Below are 21,272 nucleotides of genomic sequence, written 5' to 3' on the forward strand. Positions count from 1 at the left end.
ATCATATCTAAACAAAAGCAGTCATCCATTTATAAGCATGGACATAGAAAGTCCTCTTGATTATTTTAGAATGTGCCAACGCTGCCCAACGTAAAGCTCAGCAGCTAATTATAAAATTGACACCATCAATTAGTTGGCAGTATAATAATTGGGCCAGCGTTGGCCCAATATAATTATCCCAACTTTGAAACACCTAAACAAAATAACACTTGTGTGTATTACAAACATTGTGCCAACGTTAGGCCAACATACTACTACCAACTTGATAGGACACGTTCTTTAAGGGTGTATTACAAACATTGGGCCAACATAATACTAACCAACTTGATAAGACATTTTCTTTAAGGGTGTATTAGAAACATCGGGCCAACGTTGGTCCAACATACTACTTCAACTTGATAAGGCACTTTCTTTAAGGGTGTATTACAAACATTGTGCCAACGTTGGGCCAACATGATACTACCAACTTGATAAGACACATTCTTTAAGGGTGTATTACAAACATCGGGCCAACGTTGGACCAACATACTACTACCAACTTGTAAAAAAAACTTTCTTTAAGGGTGTATTATAAACATTGGTCCAACGTTGGGCCAACACCAGGATCCTTCCTTCCTTGGAAAGTGAAATGAATGGAAGTTGCTTACGTTGGACCAACATTGGGCCAACATAGGAATTCCGTCATGGTCGAGAAGGTTGACTTGGTATCATTGGTCCAACGTTGGCCCAACGTTGTTCCCCCAACGCCAACCATACAACCTTTAGCAAATGTTGGCCCAACATAGTCATGCTATCTGGGAAGCTCACTGGGATATATCGTTTCAACATAAAAATGGAAATAACCATTGTTTATTGACAATACGTCGTCGATATATCTAAATGTCAAGTTGAAGGCCACTGCAAGTGTTCTCTTTTCACGAATAAGATGGACAACATATGCTTCATATGAGTACAAAAGTAGGTCTGCTTGTAACGGGGCGCAATTGGGAATTCCCTGCACGCAGACCTTGTCTCCAAAAACTACAAAGATATTGTGACTCAGAAACTCAGGTGTCTTTTTGATGTCAACTTCAGAGTAGTTGTGTCTACAATCAGACTGTTTTTCAACAAAATAATTTTGCAAATGACCATTGACAAGGAAAGTAAATTTACGAGTGTCATTTTTATCGAAAAAGCAGCTGTCAGTGATATCAAAAAGCCTAGAATTTCTTTTATCGTGGGGAATGGTTGTGTATAAGTTGAAAAGTCGTAAGTTTTGTTGTTGATTTGAGTAAAATCTTATGATTTCAAATTTTCCAAAAGTTCCTTTGAATTTTGAAATATCAACATCTGATTTACACCACCACTCAAATAAATTGTTGCAAAGTACTCTTGAAAATTCTCCTTCACTACTGCTAAAATCTTAGTGAGGTGTAAAGAAAGAGGCGTGGTTGAACATATACTAGAACCCGCTATGCATCTTTGTTTGTAAGGATTCTTATGAAGTATTGGAATCCAATATAGATATGGTAGTTCAAATTCATTCTGATTGTTAGGAATATTAAAAATATTAAAAACTGACATATGATTTTGAAGAACTTCTTCCTTAGAAAGGGAGCTATGGGTATAAGTTGGATAACCAATAGAAAGAAATTTATACCAGTTCCTCTAAAATACAATCTAAATGAAGAGCCCTACAAATAATATAAAGACAACGTTGTTATTGCTTTGTCAGCTATAGAGATATTGAATACAAACTGAATCATAATTTACATCAATTTGGAACTTTGGTTAAACAGGCGGCTTCTTGAATTCAATCCATTCAAAACAAAGGTCTTTTATTTCAGTAAGGAAGGCATTTCGGTTATATGGCAGTATTACTTTTAAAAGGCGGGGTTTTTCTTTTACAGTTCAAACTTATTACACTTCCTTTTCATGTATACCATACGAAAAATTGGATAAAACACAAAATAACTGTTCCGTACGATATGTATACCTCTCTATTACGTATAGAAAATAATTTTTTTATGAAATTCTAATTGAATTGGGAACAGGGTTAAAACCCTTTTTAGTGTTATATATTTACATCCACTGAATATTTTCTCCTTTATTATGTTCCCCAAACGAAGTTGGGGAACATATTGTTTTTACTCTGTTTCTTATTATGTTCCCCAAACGAAGTTGGGGAACATATTGTTTTTACTCTGTTTCTTATTAAGGTCTTCCGTCTCCAACGGAAGACCTTCTTGTTATTCTTCGGTTTCTTTTTCCCTATTATTATTATTATTATTTTTCTTACCGATTTTGTGCACGCGATTTCTCGTAAACTACTGGGCCGATTCTCATGAAACTTTCACATCTGATAGGTACTGATCTGAACCTTATTGGAAAATTTTTTCGTTGACGCCGTCACTTCCGGTCGTGAGATATGGAGAATTTCCTGATTTTAAAATGCAATTTTGTCTTGATTTAGTAGCAAAAACTGCTTAAGATATGAACTGAAGATTAATTGGAGATGATAGTTCATCATTTATAGCGTTGCAGAATCGCCTTTTCGTGCGTCGTCATTACTTCCAGTCGATACCGGAAACGAATTTAAGAAACGCAATTTTTCAACTTTTCTTTTTTAATATTTTTGTTTTAGAATTGAATAGAGACCCTTTTGCAGAAGCGAAATATATAATTTGTTTGAAAATCGAAAAAGCCAATCTCGAGATATATGCATTTGAAAACGCGAAGCGGCGATCTCAATGGCTAAATGGTTAGCGCGTTGGATTGTCACGCGGGCGACCCGGGTTCGATCCCCCGTGTGACCAAAAATTTTTATCATTTTTTCTGCTCGATTTTTCGATATTTTTAAATTTTAAACCAATTGGAACAATATATTTTAAACTTATAAGCATATCTTGCGTAATAAGGGGTCACGAGGGGCCAGAATGTCAAATCTTTGACGCTTTATATCTCAAAAAGGGGGAATATTTTGATAAGCAATATTGAACAAAAAATGGTCAAAATAATGTTCTAAACAATATGCATACTTTGAATTTTTGTAAAACGGCCCCATTAAGGACTTGTAGGAGTGGCCCCTAAATATTTTCATTGAGCATATCTCCACAACGAATAGAAATCTCTGAATAAGTGTTGAACAAAAAATCTTTAAAATCACAAGACCTTTCATTTGATATCAAGAAAAAGGGGCTGACTTCTCAAATTAGGGTTTCAGAGGGACCAAAAGTCTTTTATATATAACTCTCTTATGATCAATATTTTGTTATACATTACTGAAGCAAAAGTATTTATCTTAACGATTTGCATCAATATATGATACTATTTTGATAATATGTTACGTAATTAGGGGTCACAAGGGGCCAGAATGTCACATCTTTGACGCTTTATATCTCGAAAAGGGGGAATATTTTGATAAGCAATATTGAACAAAAGATGGTCAGAATCATGTTCTAAAGAATATGCATACTTTGAATTTTTGTAAAACGGCCCCATTAAGGACTTGTATGAGTGGCCCCTAAACATTTCCATTTAGCATATCTCCACAACGAATAGAAATCTCTGAATAAATATTGAACAAAAAATCTTCAAAATCACAAGACCTTTCATTTAATACCAAGAAAAATGGGCTGACCCCTCAAATTAGGGGCTCAGAGGGGCCAATATTCTTTTATATATAACTCTCTTATGATCAATATTTTGTTATACATTACTGGGGCAAAAGTATTCATCTTAACGATTTGCATCAATATATGATAATATTTTTATCATATGTTACGTAATTAGGGTTGCAAGGGACCAAAATGCTATATTCTTTATGCTTTATGTCTCGAAAAGGGGGAATATTTCGATAAGCAATATAAACAAAATATTTTCAGAATATCGTGATAAAAATGAGAAACTTTTACTTTTTGTAAAACTCAATGTCATTCTCTTTAATCAAATATCTCAGTCAAAATCACATCTCAACTTATCGAGTAATTCAACGGCACAACGAAAAGAAATCTCTGAATAGGTGTTGAACAAAAAGTCTTTGAAATCACAAGTCCTTTCATTTGATATCAAGAAAAAGGGGCTGACTCCTCACATTATGGGCTCAGAGGGGCCAAAAGTGTTTCATCTATAACTCTATAATGATCAATATTTTGTTATATATTACTGAAGCAAAGGTATTCATCTTGACGATTTGCATCAATATATGATACAATTTGGATCATATGTTACGTAATTAGGGGTCAAAAAGGACCAAAATACTAAATATTTGACGCTTGATATCTCAAAAAAGGGGAATATTTAGTTAAGCAATATTGAACAAAAGATGATCAGAGTTATGTTCTTAACAATTTGCATACTTTGAATTTTTGTAAAGCGGCCCCATTAAGGACTTGTACGGGTGGCCCCTAAATATTTCCATTTACATATCTCCACAACGAAAAGAAATCTCTGAATAAGTGTTGAACAAAAAATCTTCAAAAGCACAAGACCTTTCATTTGGTATCAAGAAAAAGGGACTGACCCCTCAAATTAGGGGCTCAGAGGGGCCAAAAGTCTTTCATCTATAACTCTATACTGATCAATATTCTGTAAAACATTACCACAGCAAATGTATTCAACTTATGATTTGCATCAATATATGATACAATTTGGATCAAATGTTACGTTATTAGGGGTCAAAAGGGGTCAGAATGTCAAATCTTTGACGATTTATATCTCAAAAAGGGGGAATATTCTAATAAGCAATATTGATCAAAAGATTGTCAGAGTAGTGTTCTAAACAATATACATACTATGAATTGTATTAAAATGGCCCTATTAGGGACTTGTACGGGTGGCCCCTAAATATTTCCATTTAGCATATCTCCACAACAAAATGAAATCTCTGAATAGGTGTTGAACAAAAAGTCTTTGAAATCACAAGTCCTTTCATTTGATATCAAGAAAAAGGGGCTGACTCCTCATATTAGGGGCTCAGAGGGGCCAAAAGTCTTTCATCTATAATCTATAATGATCAATATTTTGTTATATATTACTGAAGCAAAGGTATTCATCTTGACGATTTGCAACAATATATGATACAATTTGGATCATATGTTACGTAAGTAGGGGTCAAAAGGGGCCAAAATGCTAAATATTTGACGCTTAATATCTCAAAAAGGGGGAATATTTAGTTAAGCAATATTGAACAAAAGATGATCAGAGTTATGTTCTTAACAATTTGCATACTTTGAAGTTTTGTAAAACGGCCCCATTTAGGACTTGTAGGGATGGCACCTAAATATTTCCATATCTCCACAACGAAAAGAAATCTCTGAATAAGTGTTGAACAAAAAATCTTCAAAAGCACAAGACTTCATTTGGTATCAAGAAAAAGGGACGGACCCCTCAAATTAGGGGCTCAGAGGAACCAAAAGTCTTTCATCTATAACTCTATACTGATCAATATTCTGTTAAACATTACCGAAGCAAAGGTATTTACCTTAATGATTTGCATCAATATATGATACAATTTGGATCAAATATTACGTTATTAGGGGTGAAAAGGGGTCAGAATGTCGAATCTTTGGCGCTTTATATCTCAAAAAAGGGGAAATATTTTTATAAGCAATATAGAACAAAAGATGGTCAGAGTAATGTTCTAAACAATATGCATACTATGAATATTTGTAAATTGGCCCCATTAGGGATTTGTAGGTGTGGCCCCTAAATATTTTCATTTAGAATATCTCCACAACGAAAAGAAATCTCTGAATAAGTGTTGAACAAAAAAATGTTCAAAATCACAAGACCTTTCATTTGATATCAAGAAAATGGGACTGACTCCATAAATAAGGGGCTCAGAGGGGCAAACATTCTTTGATCTATAACTCTTTAATTGTCAAAATTTTGTTATATACTACTGGGGCAAAAGTATTCATCTTTACGATTTGCATCAATATATGACAAAATTGTGATCATATGTTACGTGATTAGTTGTCACAAGTGGCCAGAATGTCAACGATTTCACAATTATCTCAAAAAGGGGGAATATTTTGATCAGCAATATTGATCAGAAGATGGTCAGATTAATGTTCTAAACAATATTCATACTTTGAATTCTTGAAAAATGGCCCCATTAAGGACTTGTAGGTAATATTTATATGAAGAATATCTCCATAAGGAAAAGAAATCTCTGAATAGATGTTGGTCCCTTAATATCTATATTCAGGATATCTCCACAAGGAAAAGAAATCTCTGAATAGTTGTTGAACCCAAAGTCTTTGAAATCACAAGTCCTTTTTGATATCAAGAAAAAGGGGCTGAGTCCTTGGATTAGGGGCTTAAAGTGGCCAAAAGTCTTTTGTCTTTAACATCTTTATGGTCAATATTTTGTGATACATTATAGAAGGAAAGATATTTATCTTAACAATGTGTAATATTATATTGTAACATTTTTAACATCTCTAACGTAATTACCGGTAGGGGTTAGAAGGGGCCAGAATGCTAAATAATTGACGCTTTATATCACGAAATGGGGTAATATTTTAACAAGCTATATTGAATAAAAAATTGGTAGATTAATGTTCTAAACAATATGCATACTTTTTTTAATACGTAAATTGGCCCTATCAAGGACTTGTAGGGATGGCCCCTAAATATTTCCATTCAGCACATCTCCATAACGGAAGGTTATCTCTGAATAGTTGTTGAACAAAAAGTCTTCAAAATCACAAGACCTTTCATTTGATATCAAGAAAAAAGGATTAATTGACTCCTAAAATAAGGGACTCAGAGGAGCCAAAAGTCTTTCATGTTTAACTTTTTAACGATCAAGATTTACGCCACCAAAGCAAAGATACTCATCTTGGGGTCACAAAGAGCTAGAATGTTTAATTGTTGCCACATTATATCAATAAAAGGGGTTATATTCTAATAAGCAATATAAAACAAAAGGTATGTCAGAATAATGTTCTAAACAATATGGACCCTTTAATGTTTCGAAACAGGCCCAATTGAGGGGTGTCCCCTAAATATTTCCATACAATATATCTCCACAATAAACGGAAATCTCTAAATAGGAGTTGAACAAAAAGTTTTTAAAATCACGAGACAATCTATTTGATATCAAGTACTAGTAATAGGATCTGACTCCTGAAATTAGGGGTTTAGAAGTGTCAAAAGTTTTTAATTTAATATACTTTTTTAACAAGCGATATTCTGTTATGATTAAAACAACAATATCCATTAGAACAATTTACATTTATACATCGTAAAAATTTGATCACATGTTACTTAAGTACGAGTGTTAAGGGGCCAGAATGCAAACTCTTTTACTTCTTTCTGAAATTGGGAATATTTTAATAAGCAAAATTGAACAAAAGATAGACAAAATTGTTTTTAACAATATGCATTCTTTCAGGTTTTTTTTTGGTAAATCGGCCCTTGAAGGTCATGGAAGGGTGGACCCTAAATATTCCATTCAACGAAAAGAAATATCTGCATGATTACGTATTGAGCAAAAATTTTAAAACCACGATATTTCATTTAATATCAAGACAAAGGAACTCCCCCTCAAATTGGGGACAACGGCAAGGCAAGGGCAAAAGTCTTTCAACTATATCTCTTTAACAATCAATATTTCATATAAATACTAGCAACTGAAGCAAAAGGGTCTTTCAACACAATTTCCAACTAATCTTGATTATATGCTACGTGATTTATCGTCACAAAGGACCAGAATGCTTACTTTTTGACACTTTATAACTAGAACTAAGGGGGGACTTTTTAATATTACAATATTGAACAGAAGAGAGTCAGAATAATGTGCATCCATTCAATTTCTGTGAAACGGCCCCATTTAGACTTAAAGGGGTGTACCCTAAATATTCCTATTCCTCATATTTCCACATCGAAAAAGAAATTCCTGAATAAATGTTGGATAAACTGTTTTTAAAATCCCAACATATTCATTTGATATAACGAAAAAGGGGCTGACCTATCAAATTAAGTATTCAGAGGGGCACACAAACTTTTACCTATATCTCTTTAACGATCAATATTTTGTCATAAATCACTGAAGCAAAAGTGTTCATCAAATCAATTTCAACCTACATATTATAAAATGTTTATCATATTGTACGTACTTTTAGGTCACGAGGGGTCAGAATGCTAAATCTTTGACGCATTATATTTAGAAAACGGGAAATATGTTCATAAGACAGTAATACTGAACAAAAGATGATCAAAACAAAATGCATCCTTTTAATTTCTGTAAATCGGTGCTACCCAGGACATGGAGAGGTGGATCCTTAATAACGAAGTTTTTTAATACATGTTGAACAAAATGTCTTTAAAATCACAAGACCCTCAATTTGATATCAAGAAAAATAGAATAAAAGCGCCAAAAGTCTCTCACTTATAACTCTTGAATGGTTAAAAATTTTGTTTCAAAAAGAAAAGATGTTGATGAGCAGTATTGAACGAAATACAGTCAGAATAAAGCTGTATACAAAAGAAACATCCTTTCAATATTTGTAAAATGCTTCCATTAAAAGACTTGAAAGGCTAGCTCCTAAATATTTCAACTCGATATACGACAGAAAATTTCTGATAAGATGGTGATCAAAAAGTCTTAAAAACTACGAAACTTTTCATTTAATTTCATGAAAAAGGGACCAACTCTTCAAATTACGGGCTCAGAGGGGCCAAGAGTCTTTTATTTCCAACTATTTAAGTATCACTATGTTGTTATAAATTACTGAAGCAAAATCCTCCTGACAATTTGCATATTCCCCCATGAATGTTTAACATAATTTATTCTGTATTCAAAAGAATATCCCTCTTAAAATTTTTTTAAATATTTTTATTCAGTTTGATTTATAGTTATTATTTAATTTTCTTCTCCAGGATCATTTTAAAGCTGTTACAGGGTATATAAAAAGCGATATCAGTTATTCAATAATTCATGTTTATATTTTTTGATATACTTCTCTATATTTTCCATACAAATGATTTCTATACAAAAAATAGATTAATTTGATTATATCCTAAAAACACACAGCTGAGGGCTTTGAAAAGTAATAAATAGATGATTACGCTGTGGCATAAGCTTTCTACTTATATCTTACATATGAGTTAAGGAAATGTACAACTAATAAAAATATTTTTTTTAAAAATCATTTGATACTGTATTTCGTACAGTATGATAGTTAAATTTTTTCATTAATCTTCATAATCATCTTGCTATTCTGTTTGTTAAGCAAAATCTCTCACAATAATTATTTTATGTACAGGCAGATCCTCAAAATGCATAACTATGTACAATAATACCAAGTATGTATACCCATATATTTTTTCTTCATTTATGTCCTATTTGCTAAAAGTTTTATACATCGGGTACTTTTTGTTGTTCCTCTTTGACAATGTCTATGTAGCAGTCATTTCAAATATTTACCATAACAAAAGTATAAATAATGTCTGGCAATTTGAAACTAATCTACTTTTCAGATACAACATTGCTACCGACGATTGACTTGTTCTTTATGCATTTGTTATGATGGATACCATAACTGCATCGTGGTAACTGTAGTACGTTGGTATCTTTTCAACGCTTGCCTTTAAATATGTCGACACATACACATGGTCAAGGACAGTTGCCCCCTCTGTTGTATTGAAATCAACCAATTGTTTGAAACCTTGATTACTCATGAAAGTCTGAATACTTCCAACAATTCTTGCATCTTCATTGAAGTCTCCAAGGCAAACAAAGAACTTATTCTGTAATCTGTAATATGCTATCACCTTCTCAAGTTGTACTAAGAATTGACTTACGTCTAAAGAGTTTGGGCGATATACAGTTAGAACAACTATATCTTCTGACACACATTTCACACAGATGCCCTCAACATTTTTGAAAGGAAGGAAATGAACATGTTTTTCTCGTCCGGTCTCTTTAGTGTAAACGGCAACACCTCCACCCTTCGATGAACGTAATTGCGGAACCTGAGCATTGCTGTCATCATATGCATCTCCTCTAGCTACTTGATGAAAGATGAAACCATTCAAATCAAATAAACTGACATTCTGTCCAGGTCTCAACCAAGTCTCTGTAAGGCAAATTATATCTGCTTTCCTATTCCGAATATCCTTTTGCAAATCTACGAAATGTTTACTGAGACTTTGTATGTTGTGAAGAAAAATTACAATGCCTTGTTCCAACACATCAAAATTAGGTAGTGTTAATTTCGGCATTTCTTGCACAGCTGCTTTGACTTCCGGGTCAGCGTATATCTTCTTGTGTAACGATTCAGCATCGTTTGTTTCAATAAATAATCCTTCTTTTGAAGTAACTCTGCTTAAAGCAACGTAGCCTTGTCCCGGCGAAAATGTCCGATCTAAATTAACTACAACTTTGCCAACTGTCATTCCCTGTACTTTGTGAGATGTACATGCCCACGACAATCGTAAAGGAAATTGATGTCGTACAACATTTTTTGTTTTCTGTTCTAGTATTTCTTCTTGTACTCTCTCGATCAAAACAACGTTTCCATTTTTTGTTCTTTTCCCAGACTTCTTCCCAACACTGACATTATCAAATATCACTTCTACTGCAACAACAATATTTGAGCCATACTTCTAACTATACAGAAACTGAGATACATGTCCCATAACGCCATTTACTAGGCCGTCATCCACATTGCAGTTTCTTGTTAGCATAACTCTGGCACTGACCCCCAATAACAGGCTGCTAGAAAGATTATCCGACCGCCCCCTTGTGATTGGTTTTCCTCTCAATATTAGTTTGCCTGTTGTTCGGTCTTTTGTAAAGTCTTGAGCATCAATCTCAACCAGGTCCTCACAGGTTCTTCTGAGCATTGACAAGTTATACGCATTCACCTCCTCATTTGTTGCATAGACATGGAGAACATCCTCTGGTCCTTCTCTTATACAGTCGCTCAAAATCGAAGCCGTTTCATCTTCCAGTGCTTGTTTTACTACTCTAGTCCGAAGTGAATTCAGTGCTGTTGCAAATGGGATATCCTCACGTTGCCTCATAATTTCACTTAACTCCACTACCTTGAAGAAGTCAACCCAATAATCAACAGGATAAAGAGCATTGTCTTTGTACAGTCTTTCATCTTTGCGCTGTTTAACAGGAGGAAGCTGGTAGAAATCTCCAACTGCAATCACTGAGACTCCCCCAAATGGCTCCTTGCATTTCTTAATCTGTACAAGTCTTTCATGAACATAGTATAATAATCTTTTATACACCATTGAAATTTCATCAATGACAAGAATTTGCAGATCTCCGAGTTGAACTCTCATTTCGCTTAGACTTTGCTCTCTCAATGGCTCATATGGCAAAGGCATATATTTCGGGAGTGAAAATAAATGGTGCAGAGTGCTTCCTCCAATGTTAAACGCAGCTGTTCCAGTAAATGCGGAGAGTAGTACTGATATACTGTCAGGAGATGTCAACGTTTTTCGTAGAATCCGTGAGGCCTCATAATGTATGGCTTTAATTAGATGACTCTTGCCTGTCCCTGCGCCTCCAGTTATGAAAATGTGTAATGCTTCAGGATTTTCTCCGAAGTTCCTTCTCAAACACCATTCCCGCACTAAGTAAAACACCCTCATTTGCGTCTCATTTAAATTTTGAAGGATCTGTAACATCTCCTCTGTTGACTTGGTATTCTGTTGGACCTTGTAAAGAACATCAGAATTTATGTCTGTTTGCATGTCTGGTAGGTCTTCTGAAGGATTTATTTCTAAAGTTTCATTTCTCAGGGCTGCACATTCCTGTCTCGATAATTCTGTCTCTGGACAAAGGTTTGCCCAAGCATCTTCTGGCTCTCCAAGGTTTTCAAAAGTTTCTTGTGCTTCTGCAATGATGTGTTCATTCTGAGCATAGTGCATGCGGTTTGTATCTACAATTGATTTGACAGATTGCAACTTCTGCTTTCCACTGATTCGTACATTTCCATTGTTATAAAATGTTTCATAAAGATCAAATCCTGGAGGTTTCAGTTGAATATCTGTCCAGTAAGGCAAGAACAATTGTAGCAGACATTGGTAATGTTTCTCTGACATTTTGTCAACATCAAATCTTGGATATCTTATAACAGCTGGCTTTGCACGTGTTCTTCTCTGGATGAAGCCCTTCGAATTCTGCAGTTCAAATACATTTTCATTTGGAGTCTTTGGAACCTGTGATTTTGCAAGTATTCTGAATTCAGAGCAAAATTCTGCCAAACACATGTTCTGAAACAATGGCTTATTTGGTCGACTTCCGTACCTCTCTACTACATTTGTCATCCAAATATCTTCATCATCTTCGTCATCGTTAACATTTTCATCGTTCTCCTTCCTCTGATTTCTTTTAAGTTGGGATAATGGTTTTGTCAGTCGAGTAGGATTTTCACCCACGGGTACAAACACTACTTTCCTTGAGCATTCCTTCATTTTAAGGTTACATACCCGATAAACAGCTTCCTGCGCGCTCACTTCTCTATGATTTAAATAGGTAGACCCAATTCTCTTCAAGATTGTGCGTGCGTTTTCATTCCCTTCTTCTGCCTCTATTTTTGTTTGTTTCAAAACCATTCCCATTTCCCTCTCAGATTTTGAAATGTACGAAATTATGTAGACAATGCAACTAAATGGATCCAAAACAAACTGAATATCCATATTAGCATCCCAGCATTTCAAAAGGCACGGATTGTACTGATTAGTCCAAATATCACTTGGGTTTCTTTGAAGAACAACTGATCTCTTCTTTGTTAGTCTTTTATGAGCTTCCTCATACTGTGCCTGTGTCAAACCCAGCTGTTGGAAAATCTCTCCTGTAGTCTTCAATTCGTTCGATTCATCTTGCACTTCATTCCAAACTTGCAATAAAATTTCTTTAGAAATTGAGCGTTCTTGTTTCAAACCAGTTGCATCTTCAGAATTGTCCATGTTCTCTTCCTCAAGTTGGGAATTAATGAACGTACATACAGAGGGTGGTCTAGGAAAATTAAACCTACAATCTGTGCCCTTCTTTCTGCATGACTTGGAATGTTTTTTGCTGTGTTGTTGTACAGCTAAAACTATTTCCCTTAGCTCTAAATCTTCTTCCTCTGAGGGTACTGCACAACTTACGTATTTGTTTATGAAACTACATACGGCATCCTCTCCATCTTCCTCAAGTTTAGGCGCATTTTCTATCCAATATAAGCAATGCATGTGAGGAGACCCTCTTTGCTGAAATTCGACTCTTTGGAAAAAATCTGATACTTTTCCAATTGGTTCGGATGGTGAAAAAATCACTTCTGTCTGAAAAACATGAAATCTATGTTCAAACATTCTAGCAACTGTGACAGGATTGCTTCTTAAAACTTCGTTCTTTTCAGACCAGTCCAAAATATAAGGGTCTCTACTGTCATTCTGCTGTCTCAATATTGTTGCAATAGCATCATTCCACCTATGTTCTGCAGCAGAGAATGAGCAAAACCAAGTTGGTATCCCTAGCTGTCGAAGCATAGCAAACAAATCCTTTTGTGCAGCTGACCAATATGCTGGAGTTCCACGTATAGGTTGCATGAATCGTAAAGCCTCGTCATTTTTCATCAACTTTGAAAGTGTTTCAGGGTTCTGTACCATATTTGCTGTCACTAATTGTTCACTGCCCATTCTTCTGACTGATTTCCTGATTGATATCTGTGTCTTCTCTATAACTTGGTTTAAATCAGACATAAACTGACTGAAGAAAATGTAATTGCTGTCTTTTGCAAATCTGTCGTCAGTATTCATAAGACGGTTGTTAAAGTATCTTGACAGCGTTATTCGTGTTTCTCTATCAGCATTCCATGAGAAACGTCCACTAGGAAAAAGGTATGGAAATGTTTTAGCCTCATTACCCTCCTCCTGCAACATTCTTACAGGATTATTTCCTTCACCTGGGGCAATATCATAGATATCATCAAAGTAATGATCAAGAACTTCCTGAGCAATATCTACGGGTTGTAAACAAGTGTCTGCCACAATGTGCTGCTGATCACCACTTTCTGTGATATCATCATCTTGTTCAGATATTTCTTCGCTACATTCTAGGTGTCCTTTCCAGTTTGTGTCTATAGCTACATCTTCGTACCACTGATTGTTCACTTTCAAATATTTTAATGCCTCAAATATGTGCTTTGGGTCAACAAACTGGTACTCACTGTAACCTTTATAACTCAATCTTCTCTTCAGTTTCACTCTAAGTAGAAGATCTTCTCCGGGTTTCATTGGTAAACTTGTAACCTTTTTTAGATCTGACGGTACACATACAACTGGCCCATGAATATTCTTCTGACCACCCTGAGGAAGAGCCATGACTTTCATGAAAGGAATATGCATAGCAATTAAGTGTTTTTCAAGGCTGTTTAATTCTTTCAATTCTTTTGGAATATCTTCAAGGGCCATTTTGTTAGCTGCTGCTTCTGCTGGAAAATTTCCACTTAAGATTTTCCTGTGACAGGTATAGCAAATCCATAGCTTTGACTTAATGCAGTTTTGTGAACATGATTCCGTGCACTGGTGGCGGTACTTTTCCTGAATACACAAGTCAGCAATTCTTACTGCCTGCTCGTTCTTTGCATATGTTTCCCGTTCACATCTTTGTACTTGATTTTGAAACAAGAGTCGATCACAGCAACAACATGAATAATCAATGCCCTGCATAGCCTTTTCTTTAAAAACTCTCACTACCTCTTCCTGATCTTCCAGTCTAGCCCTTTGAGCAACTCTCTGACTTGTTACCCTCTCCTTTTTCTGTTCTTTATATGTTGCATTTGAGTCATATTGTTTTTTACTAGCTGTCTTGATTTTTGACCTGAAAGATTCATCACTTTTGTATTTTTTAGCGGCAGTGCTGAGCTTTGCTTCACGGAAATTTTCATTTTCCTTGTATTTCTTTGTAGATGCATTATTAACTAGGCATCTATGATCTTCATCTGTTTTGTACTTCAGTTTGCTTTTAGCTTTGACATCTTCCCTGTGTTCATCATTCAACTTATATTTTTGAATGCTTCTCATTTTGACATCATCTCTATGTTGTTCATCTGTTGTATATTTATTAATACTTCTCTTCTTGACATTTTCTCTATGATCATCATCTATTGCATACTTGTTCACACTTCTCCTTTTGACATCTTCCCTATGATCATCATCAACTGAATACTTTTCAATACTTCTCCTTTTGACATCTTCCCGGTGATCGTCATTCTTTGAATACTTTTCAATACTTCTCCTCTTGACATTTTCCTTATAAACATCATCTGTTGCATATCTTTCTAATGATGCTTTCATTGTCTTCCCTCTGTATTCTACATCTTGGAAATATTTTTTCCTTAAAGACTCTCTCCGTCTCTCTGCGGGATTTAATTTTTCTTGTATTTCTGTTGTAATTTGCCTCTTCTCCTGCATACGTGTTCGATTTCGGTGTCGCTTTTCATATTCCTGTGGAATTTTATCCTGTTGCTTTGGTGTCAAATCTGAATTCTCTCCATGCACAGATAGTACAACATTGTAATGGTTCTGCTGGTGATGATTCAAGTAAATTGCTCCAGCTCTGCTTTGTGTACTTGATTCCACTTCAGCAACTAAAAACCTTCACCAACATCCATCTGAGAATGTGTAAATGTCAGTGTTCAGTAAATGCGCTGTTGCAAATATTTCAACCTCAGTAGCCCATGTACCCTCTTGCAACATTTGAGTGGAAGAAAGGTGATTTTCGACAGTATCAACACCATCTTTCAAGAATGGCTTAAATAACTCTCTGTTTCTCATCATATGCTCACAGACTGCATTGCGCATTGCACTGTGGAAGTCTTCAGAGTTCGTTAAACTGAATGAAACAGCTCTAAAGAAGCAGTTTCCATCTCCTAGAATGTTCTTTTCACTTCTCGGTTCTCTGATATTAGTTCTTGAACATTGGATGTTATCAGAATTTTCTGTGCAAATATAAGGAATTTTCAAAATATGACTAAGGTGTTTTTTCAATTTCACAGACAGTGGGCAAAAACTAAATTGTACCTGCTCATGACTAATGAAAATCAAGTCATCATTTGCATTACACTTTTCAACAGTAGTTTCCACTGATAACTCTGGTGTTTGGGATATTTTACCAATATCTTCTTCCTCCACAAACAACCCACATTCATTTACAATAAAATCCATTCTGCATGTTACACCACACACATTACATTCAACATTCTTTGAATAGCCCATTGAAAGAGCAAGATTTTGAAGATGTGAATACACTTCATTCACATTCTGAAATAAAACTCGTGTGCTCTTTCCCGACACATTTAACATTCCATCAGCAGATCTAGAATGGGAGTCAAAAGCAAAAAAGCCACTTTCTGTTGATCCTATAAGCATAGTATTTCCACCAAAGCACACAAAACAGCCATCATTGTCTGTAAGAGCAACTTGGAGTGCATCATCAAGTGGTAATGCATTAAACTCAGCATAGTTTACTCCATTATCTGCCAAAATAACACTTGCAAATGACTCGTCTGCATGAAATTGGTATGATCGATTAAAACATTCAAACAATTGTGGTAATTCCTCTACAAGCAAATACCTTTCACTGATTAATGAGCTTCTTTGCAAATATGTGTACAATTCATCACCTGTCATCAAAATTCTGTCCATATCCATTGTTGTCCAACTCTTTGCATTCTTAAGTTTGTCATATGCCAATCCAGCTAAACAATTTGCAACACACTGTGTCCCAGCATTCTCTTCAAACATAGGATGAGCTTGATGAAATGAGCCTTGAACTGAAAAGGATATTTCATGTTTACCTTCCTTTGATGCTTTGTGCCAATACTGATCTTCATGTCTTACATTCTTCTCTTTACAGTCACTCTCTGATTTACTATGTTTCTCATTGTTTTCATTCTCATTTCCATTTGTTTTCATTTCAGATTCTATATTGTATTCGTTCAAATTTCCTTTTAATATTCGTTCAGTTTCCTTTTTAGTATTCGTTAAAGTGCCCTCATCTTTTTTTAGCTTCCTACTGGTCTCCTCCTCCCTGGAGGTATCCAGCTGCGCCTGACCTGCTGGACCAGACATATGCCCTATGTCCGATCCAGGTGCCCTCGGTGGAGCACAAACCCACGGTGGGGAGTCAGGGGACGGTGCCTTGCCCTCGTTACGGACAAACAGACGACTTCCCCGAGGAGGTGGCAACCTCGGGGCGGGTGAATGCATTTTCACTCGAGGTGAGGCCTGCATCCTGGCCAGGGGTTTTTCCTCTTTAGGTGGTAACCCCATGGAACCAAGCCCCGGAAAATTACCGGGAAGAGCTGACATAGCTCCATCCTCCGTCCCGCAAGGAACAGAAGACTCTGGCACTTTCTCGTCTGGGGACGCATCTCGTGTTGCAAGTTTCTCTCTAGCCTGCCTCTTTTTAACTCTTTCTCTTTCACGTCCCACTCTACCAGTAAGAGATTTCTTTCTCTTTGGCATCTAAATATAGAATCTTTAATTAAATTCTACTCAAGTACCATAATTATTTGTTTACAACATTAAGCTTAATCTGTAAACTCCATTCATATCTGAGATTTGCTCTGCTTACAAAATCAGATAAACATTTCATCATGTTAATATTGCAATTTTAGAAACAAATTCCCAAAATTTCACTTTAAAAAATATGTAGAACTATTAAATAATAATTTTGTTTATTTCCATGCAAATTATTTTTGTTCCGACATTTGTATTAAAACATTTCATAAGGGGAGCCACCCCAGTTTTTGACAGATATCTGAACAAGAGACCCATGGGCCACATCACTAACATGAGCATTGTGGCTAGTACAATGTAGAAATTGGTTTATTATTGAAAAGTTTAAATTTAAAGAATTTTCCTATATATGTCTATGTAAAAATTTAATTGGCCATTGTGGCTCTGTCCTACCCCCTGGGGTAATGATTTGAATAAACTTGAATATACACTATCCAAGGATGCTTCCATATAAATATGATCAATTATGGCTTTACTATTCTCGAGAAAAAGATTTTTAAAGAATGTTCCTATATATTTCTATATAAACATTTGATTGGCCATTTTGGCCCACCCTACCCCCAGGGGTCATGATTTGAACAAACTTGAATCTACACTACCCGAGGATGCTTCCATATAAATATGATCAATTATGGCTTTGTTATTCTTGAGAAGATTTTTAAAGAATTTTCCTATACATTTCTATGTAAAACTTTGGCCAGCCATTGTGGCCCCTCCCTACCACCTTGGGTCATGATTTCAACATACTTGAGTCTACACTACCTAAGAATGTTTCCCCATAAGTTTCATCTTTCCTTGCACAGTGGTTCTTGAGATGAAGATTTTTAAATCATAACACCAAATTTTCATTAGTTCCAAATTATATCCCCTTGAATGAGGGCGTGGTACTTCGTTTGACAAACATGAATCCCCTTCACCATGGGATGCTTTGTAGCAAAATTGGCCTAGCCGATCTTGAGCAGAAGTCCTAAATGTGAAAAGTTTACAGGCAGCTAGACAGACAGATGAAAGACAAATTGTGATCAGAAAAGTTCACTTGAGCTTTCAGCTCAGGTGAGCTAAATAGGGGTTCATATGGGGTTTTAAATGGAGTTTCCCCTCTTACATCAAATTTTTTTTATGAATAGGTAGTGTTTGCCCAATCCTAATGCATTTTTCAAGTTGTTTGTTAAAATACCATATAAACAAAATAACGCTCCATTACTTTAACCAGTAGAAAATTTGTTTCAAGCGATGAAAAACTTGTCAATGTGACAGCAAACCAGGTTTTCCTTTGCGGCATATTACCCAAAGGAACCAGGATGATTCAAATACACTAAAATCTTTACTTACTAAAGATTTTTCCATATTATTTTGACAAATAGTTTTAAAAATTTTGTAAATTTTTTTCCTAAAAGTTTCTTTTTACCATTGTGGCAGTCGCTCACATTGCACAGTGGTTAGAGTGTCTGCTCTAAAGTCACAAAGTAAGGAGTTCAAATCCTTATGTCGCAGGTTTAAATCCCACTGTAGGACGTGGAAACTTGTTTCTTGGATGAAACCGTATAAACCATCAAAATCATAACAAGAGGCCCATGGGCCAAACGCTCACCTGAGTAACTTGGGTGATGCAGTTCTTACTAGATTTCCCCTCATGCTAAACCTATCATGCCCAACTACCCCCTTCCCTTTTATGATTTTAAGAATTTAATATCTACACTACCCAAGGATGCTTCCATATAACTTTTTCCTGGCCCAGTGGTTCTTGAGAAGAAGATTTTTAAAGATTTGTTCTATATATTTCTTTGTAAAACTTGGATTCCCTATTGCAGCCATGCCCTGCCCCCGAGGGTCATGATTTTAACAATTTAATATCTACACTACCCAAGGATGCTTCCATATAAGTTTCAGCTTTCCTGGTCCAGTGGTTCTTGAGAAGAAGATTTTTAAAGATTTGTTCTATATATTTCTATGTAAAACTTGGATTCCCTATTGTGGCCCCGCCCTTCCCACGGGCGTCATAATTTTAACAATTTAATATCTACACTATTCAAGGATGATTCCGTATAAGTGTCAGCTCTCCTTGCCCAGTGGTTCTTGAGAAGAAGATTTTTAAAGATTTGTTTCTATATATTTCTTTGTAAAACTTGGATTCCCTATTGTGGCCCCGCCCTACCCCCGGGGGTCATGATTTTAACAATTTAATATGTACACTATTCAAGGATGATTCCACATAAGTTTCAGCTTTCCTGGCCCAATGGTTCTTGAGAAGAGGATTTTTAAAGATTTGATCTATATATTTTTATGTAAAATTTGGATTCCCTATTGTGGCCCCGCCCTACCCCTGTGGGTCATGAATTTATACTTTTACCATCTACACTACCCAAGGATGCTTCTATATAACTTTCAGCTTTCCTGGCCCAGTGGTTCGTGATAGGAAGATTTTTAAAGTGCTGTTCTATATATTTCTATGTAAAACTTTACCCCCGGGGGTCATGATTTTTAAAATTTTATATGTACACTATTCAAGGATGATAAGTTTCAGCTTTCCTGGCCCAGTGGCTGAGAAGAATTCTATTTTTGTGAAGAGAGTACATTTTCAATTTAAAGAATGCTTTTCAATATATTTTGAGAAGAAGTCGAAAATGTGAAAAGTTTACAGACGGACGGACGGTCATTGTGAAAAGCTCACTTGAGCCTTCGGTTCAGGTGAGCTAAAAAGACCATTCATGCCTTTGCTCTTCTTGAGAAGATTTTTAAAGAATTTCCCTATATATTTCGATGTAAAATTATGATCAACCATTGTGACTCTGACAGACCCCCCGGGGTCATGATTAGAACAAACCTGAATCTACACTAAAGTTCACCTTCCAGGTAACCTCCTTTAATTTTCTAATTATTCATGTCTTTGCTATTCTTGAGGGGAAGATTTTTACAGAATTATCCTATAAATTTATATGCAAAACTTTGATCCGCCATTGAAGCCCCGCACTACCCCCGGGGTCATGATTTGAACAAACCTCAATCTAGACTCCTTAGGATGCTTCCATATAAATATAATCATTCATGGCTCTGCTATATAAGATTGTTCTACTCTTTCTGAGGATGACAGACAGACAACAGACAAATTTAATTATTAAGAATTTTGAATATATTTCTATTAAAACTTTCATTTTAATTGTAATACTAGCATGCAACATTCAAAACTGTTTACCCGGTCACAGAATGAAGTTTTGCATGGCTGAACTAATCCATTGTGACAGTCATAATTAATGACAATTTTACAGTAAAGTATAATTCTGAATTTGAAATTATATTGTACTATTAACACATCTATATAAATTGTTATTTTACCAAAAAATTCATGTAATACATCAACATTCAAAACTGTTTACCCGGTCACAGAATGAACTTTTGCATGGCTGAACTTATCCATTGTGACGTCATAATTAATGTCCCATATTTTACAGCTCTATGTATAATTCTGAATTATGTATTATATTCAGACCTTTAAATCATCTTATTTTTTTTTTACCAAAAAATTCATGTAATGTATACATCAATATTTATGAGGGCATGCATAACACAAGAAATAAAAATGCAAACTATTGTCCATATGTCTATATCATTACTTTAAGAAACTACGTCGGTTATGTAATAAAACACATATTTCATGACAACTCAGGAAACTGTTTTTCAGGTTTTCCCCATTAATGTGGAAGAACTGAGAAACTCTTGCCCTCCCCTTATAGTCAAGAAATAAGTGTATACAGTCA

The 21,272-nt window shown here is 35.3% G+C and overlaps 2 protein-coding genes across 2 annotated transcripts; both read right to left on the reverse strand.

Moving 5' to 3' along the window:
• Nucleotides 1–10,596: 10,596 nt before the first annotated feature.
• On the reverse strand, nt 10,597–15,408 carry LOC134263710 (uncharacterized). The gene has a single exon (XM_062746091.1). It carries the CDS (start codon nt 15,406–15,408, stop codon nt 10,597–10,599), a length of 4,812 nt encoding a protein of 1,603 aa, XP_062602075.1.
• Nucleotides 15,409–15,588: 180 nt separating this feature from the next.
• On the reverse strand, nt 15,589–17,494 carry LOC134263711 (uncharacterized). The gene has a single exon (XM_062746092.1). The coding sequence runs from the start codon at nt 17,461–17,463 to the stop codon at nt 15,595–15,597; it is 1,869 nt and encodes a 622-aa protein (XP_062602076.1). The 5' UTR covers nt 17,464–17,494; the 3' UTR covers nt 15,589–15,594.
• Between the last annotated feature and the right edge of the window lie 3,778 nt (nt 17,495–21,272).

The sequence above is a fragment of the Saccostrea cucullata genome, unplaced genomic scaffold, assembly GCF_032062105.1.
Source record: "Saccostrea cucullata isolate Sc308-1 unplaced genomic scaffold, CSIRO_AGI_Scuc_v1 ctg17904, whole genome shotgun sequence".
Classification (NCBI taxonomy): Eukaryota; Metazoa; Mollusca; class Bivalvia; order Ostreida; family Ostreidae; genus Saccostrea; species Saccostrea cuccullata.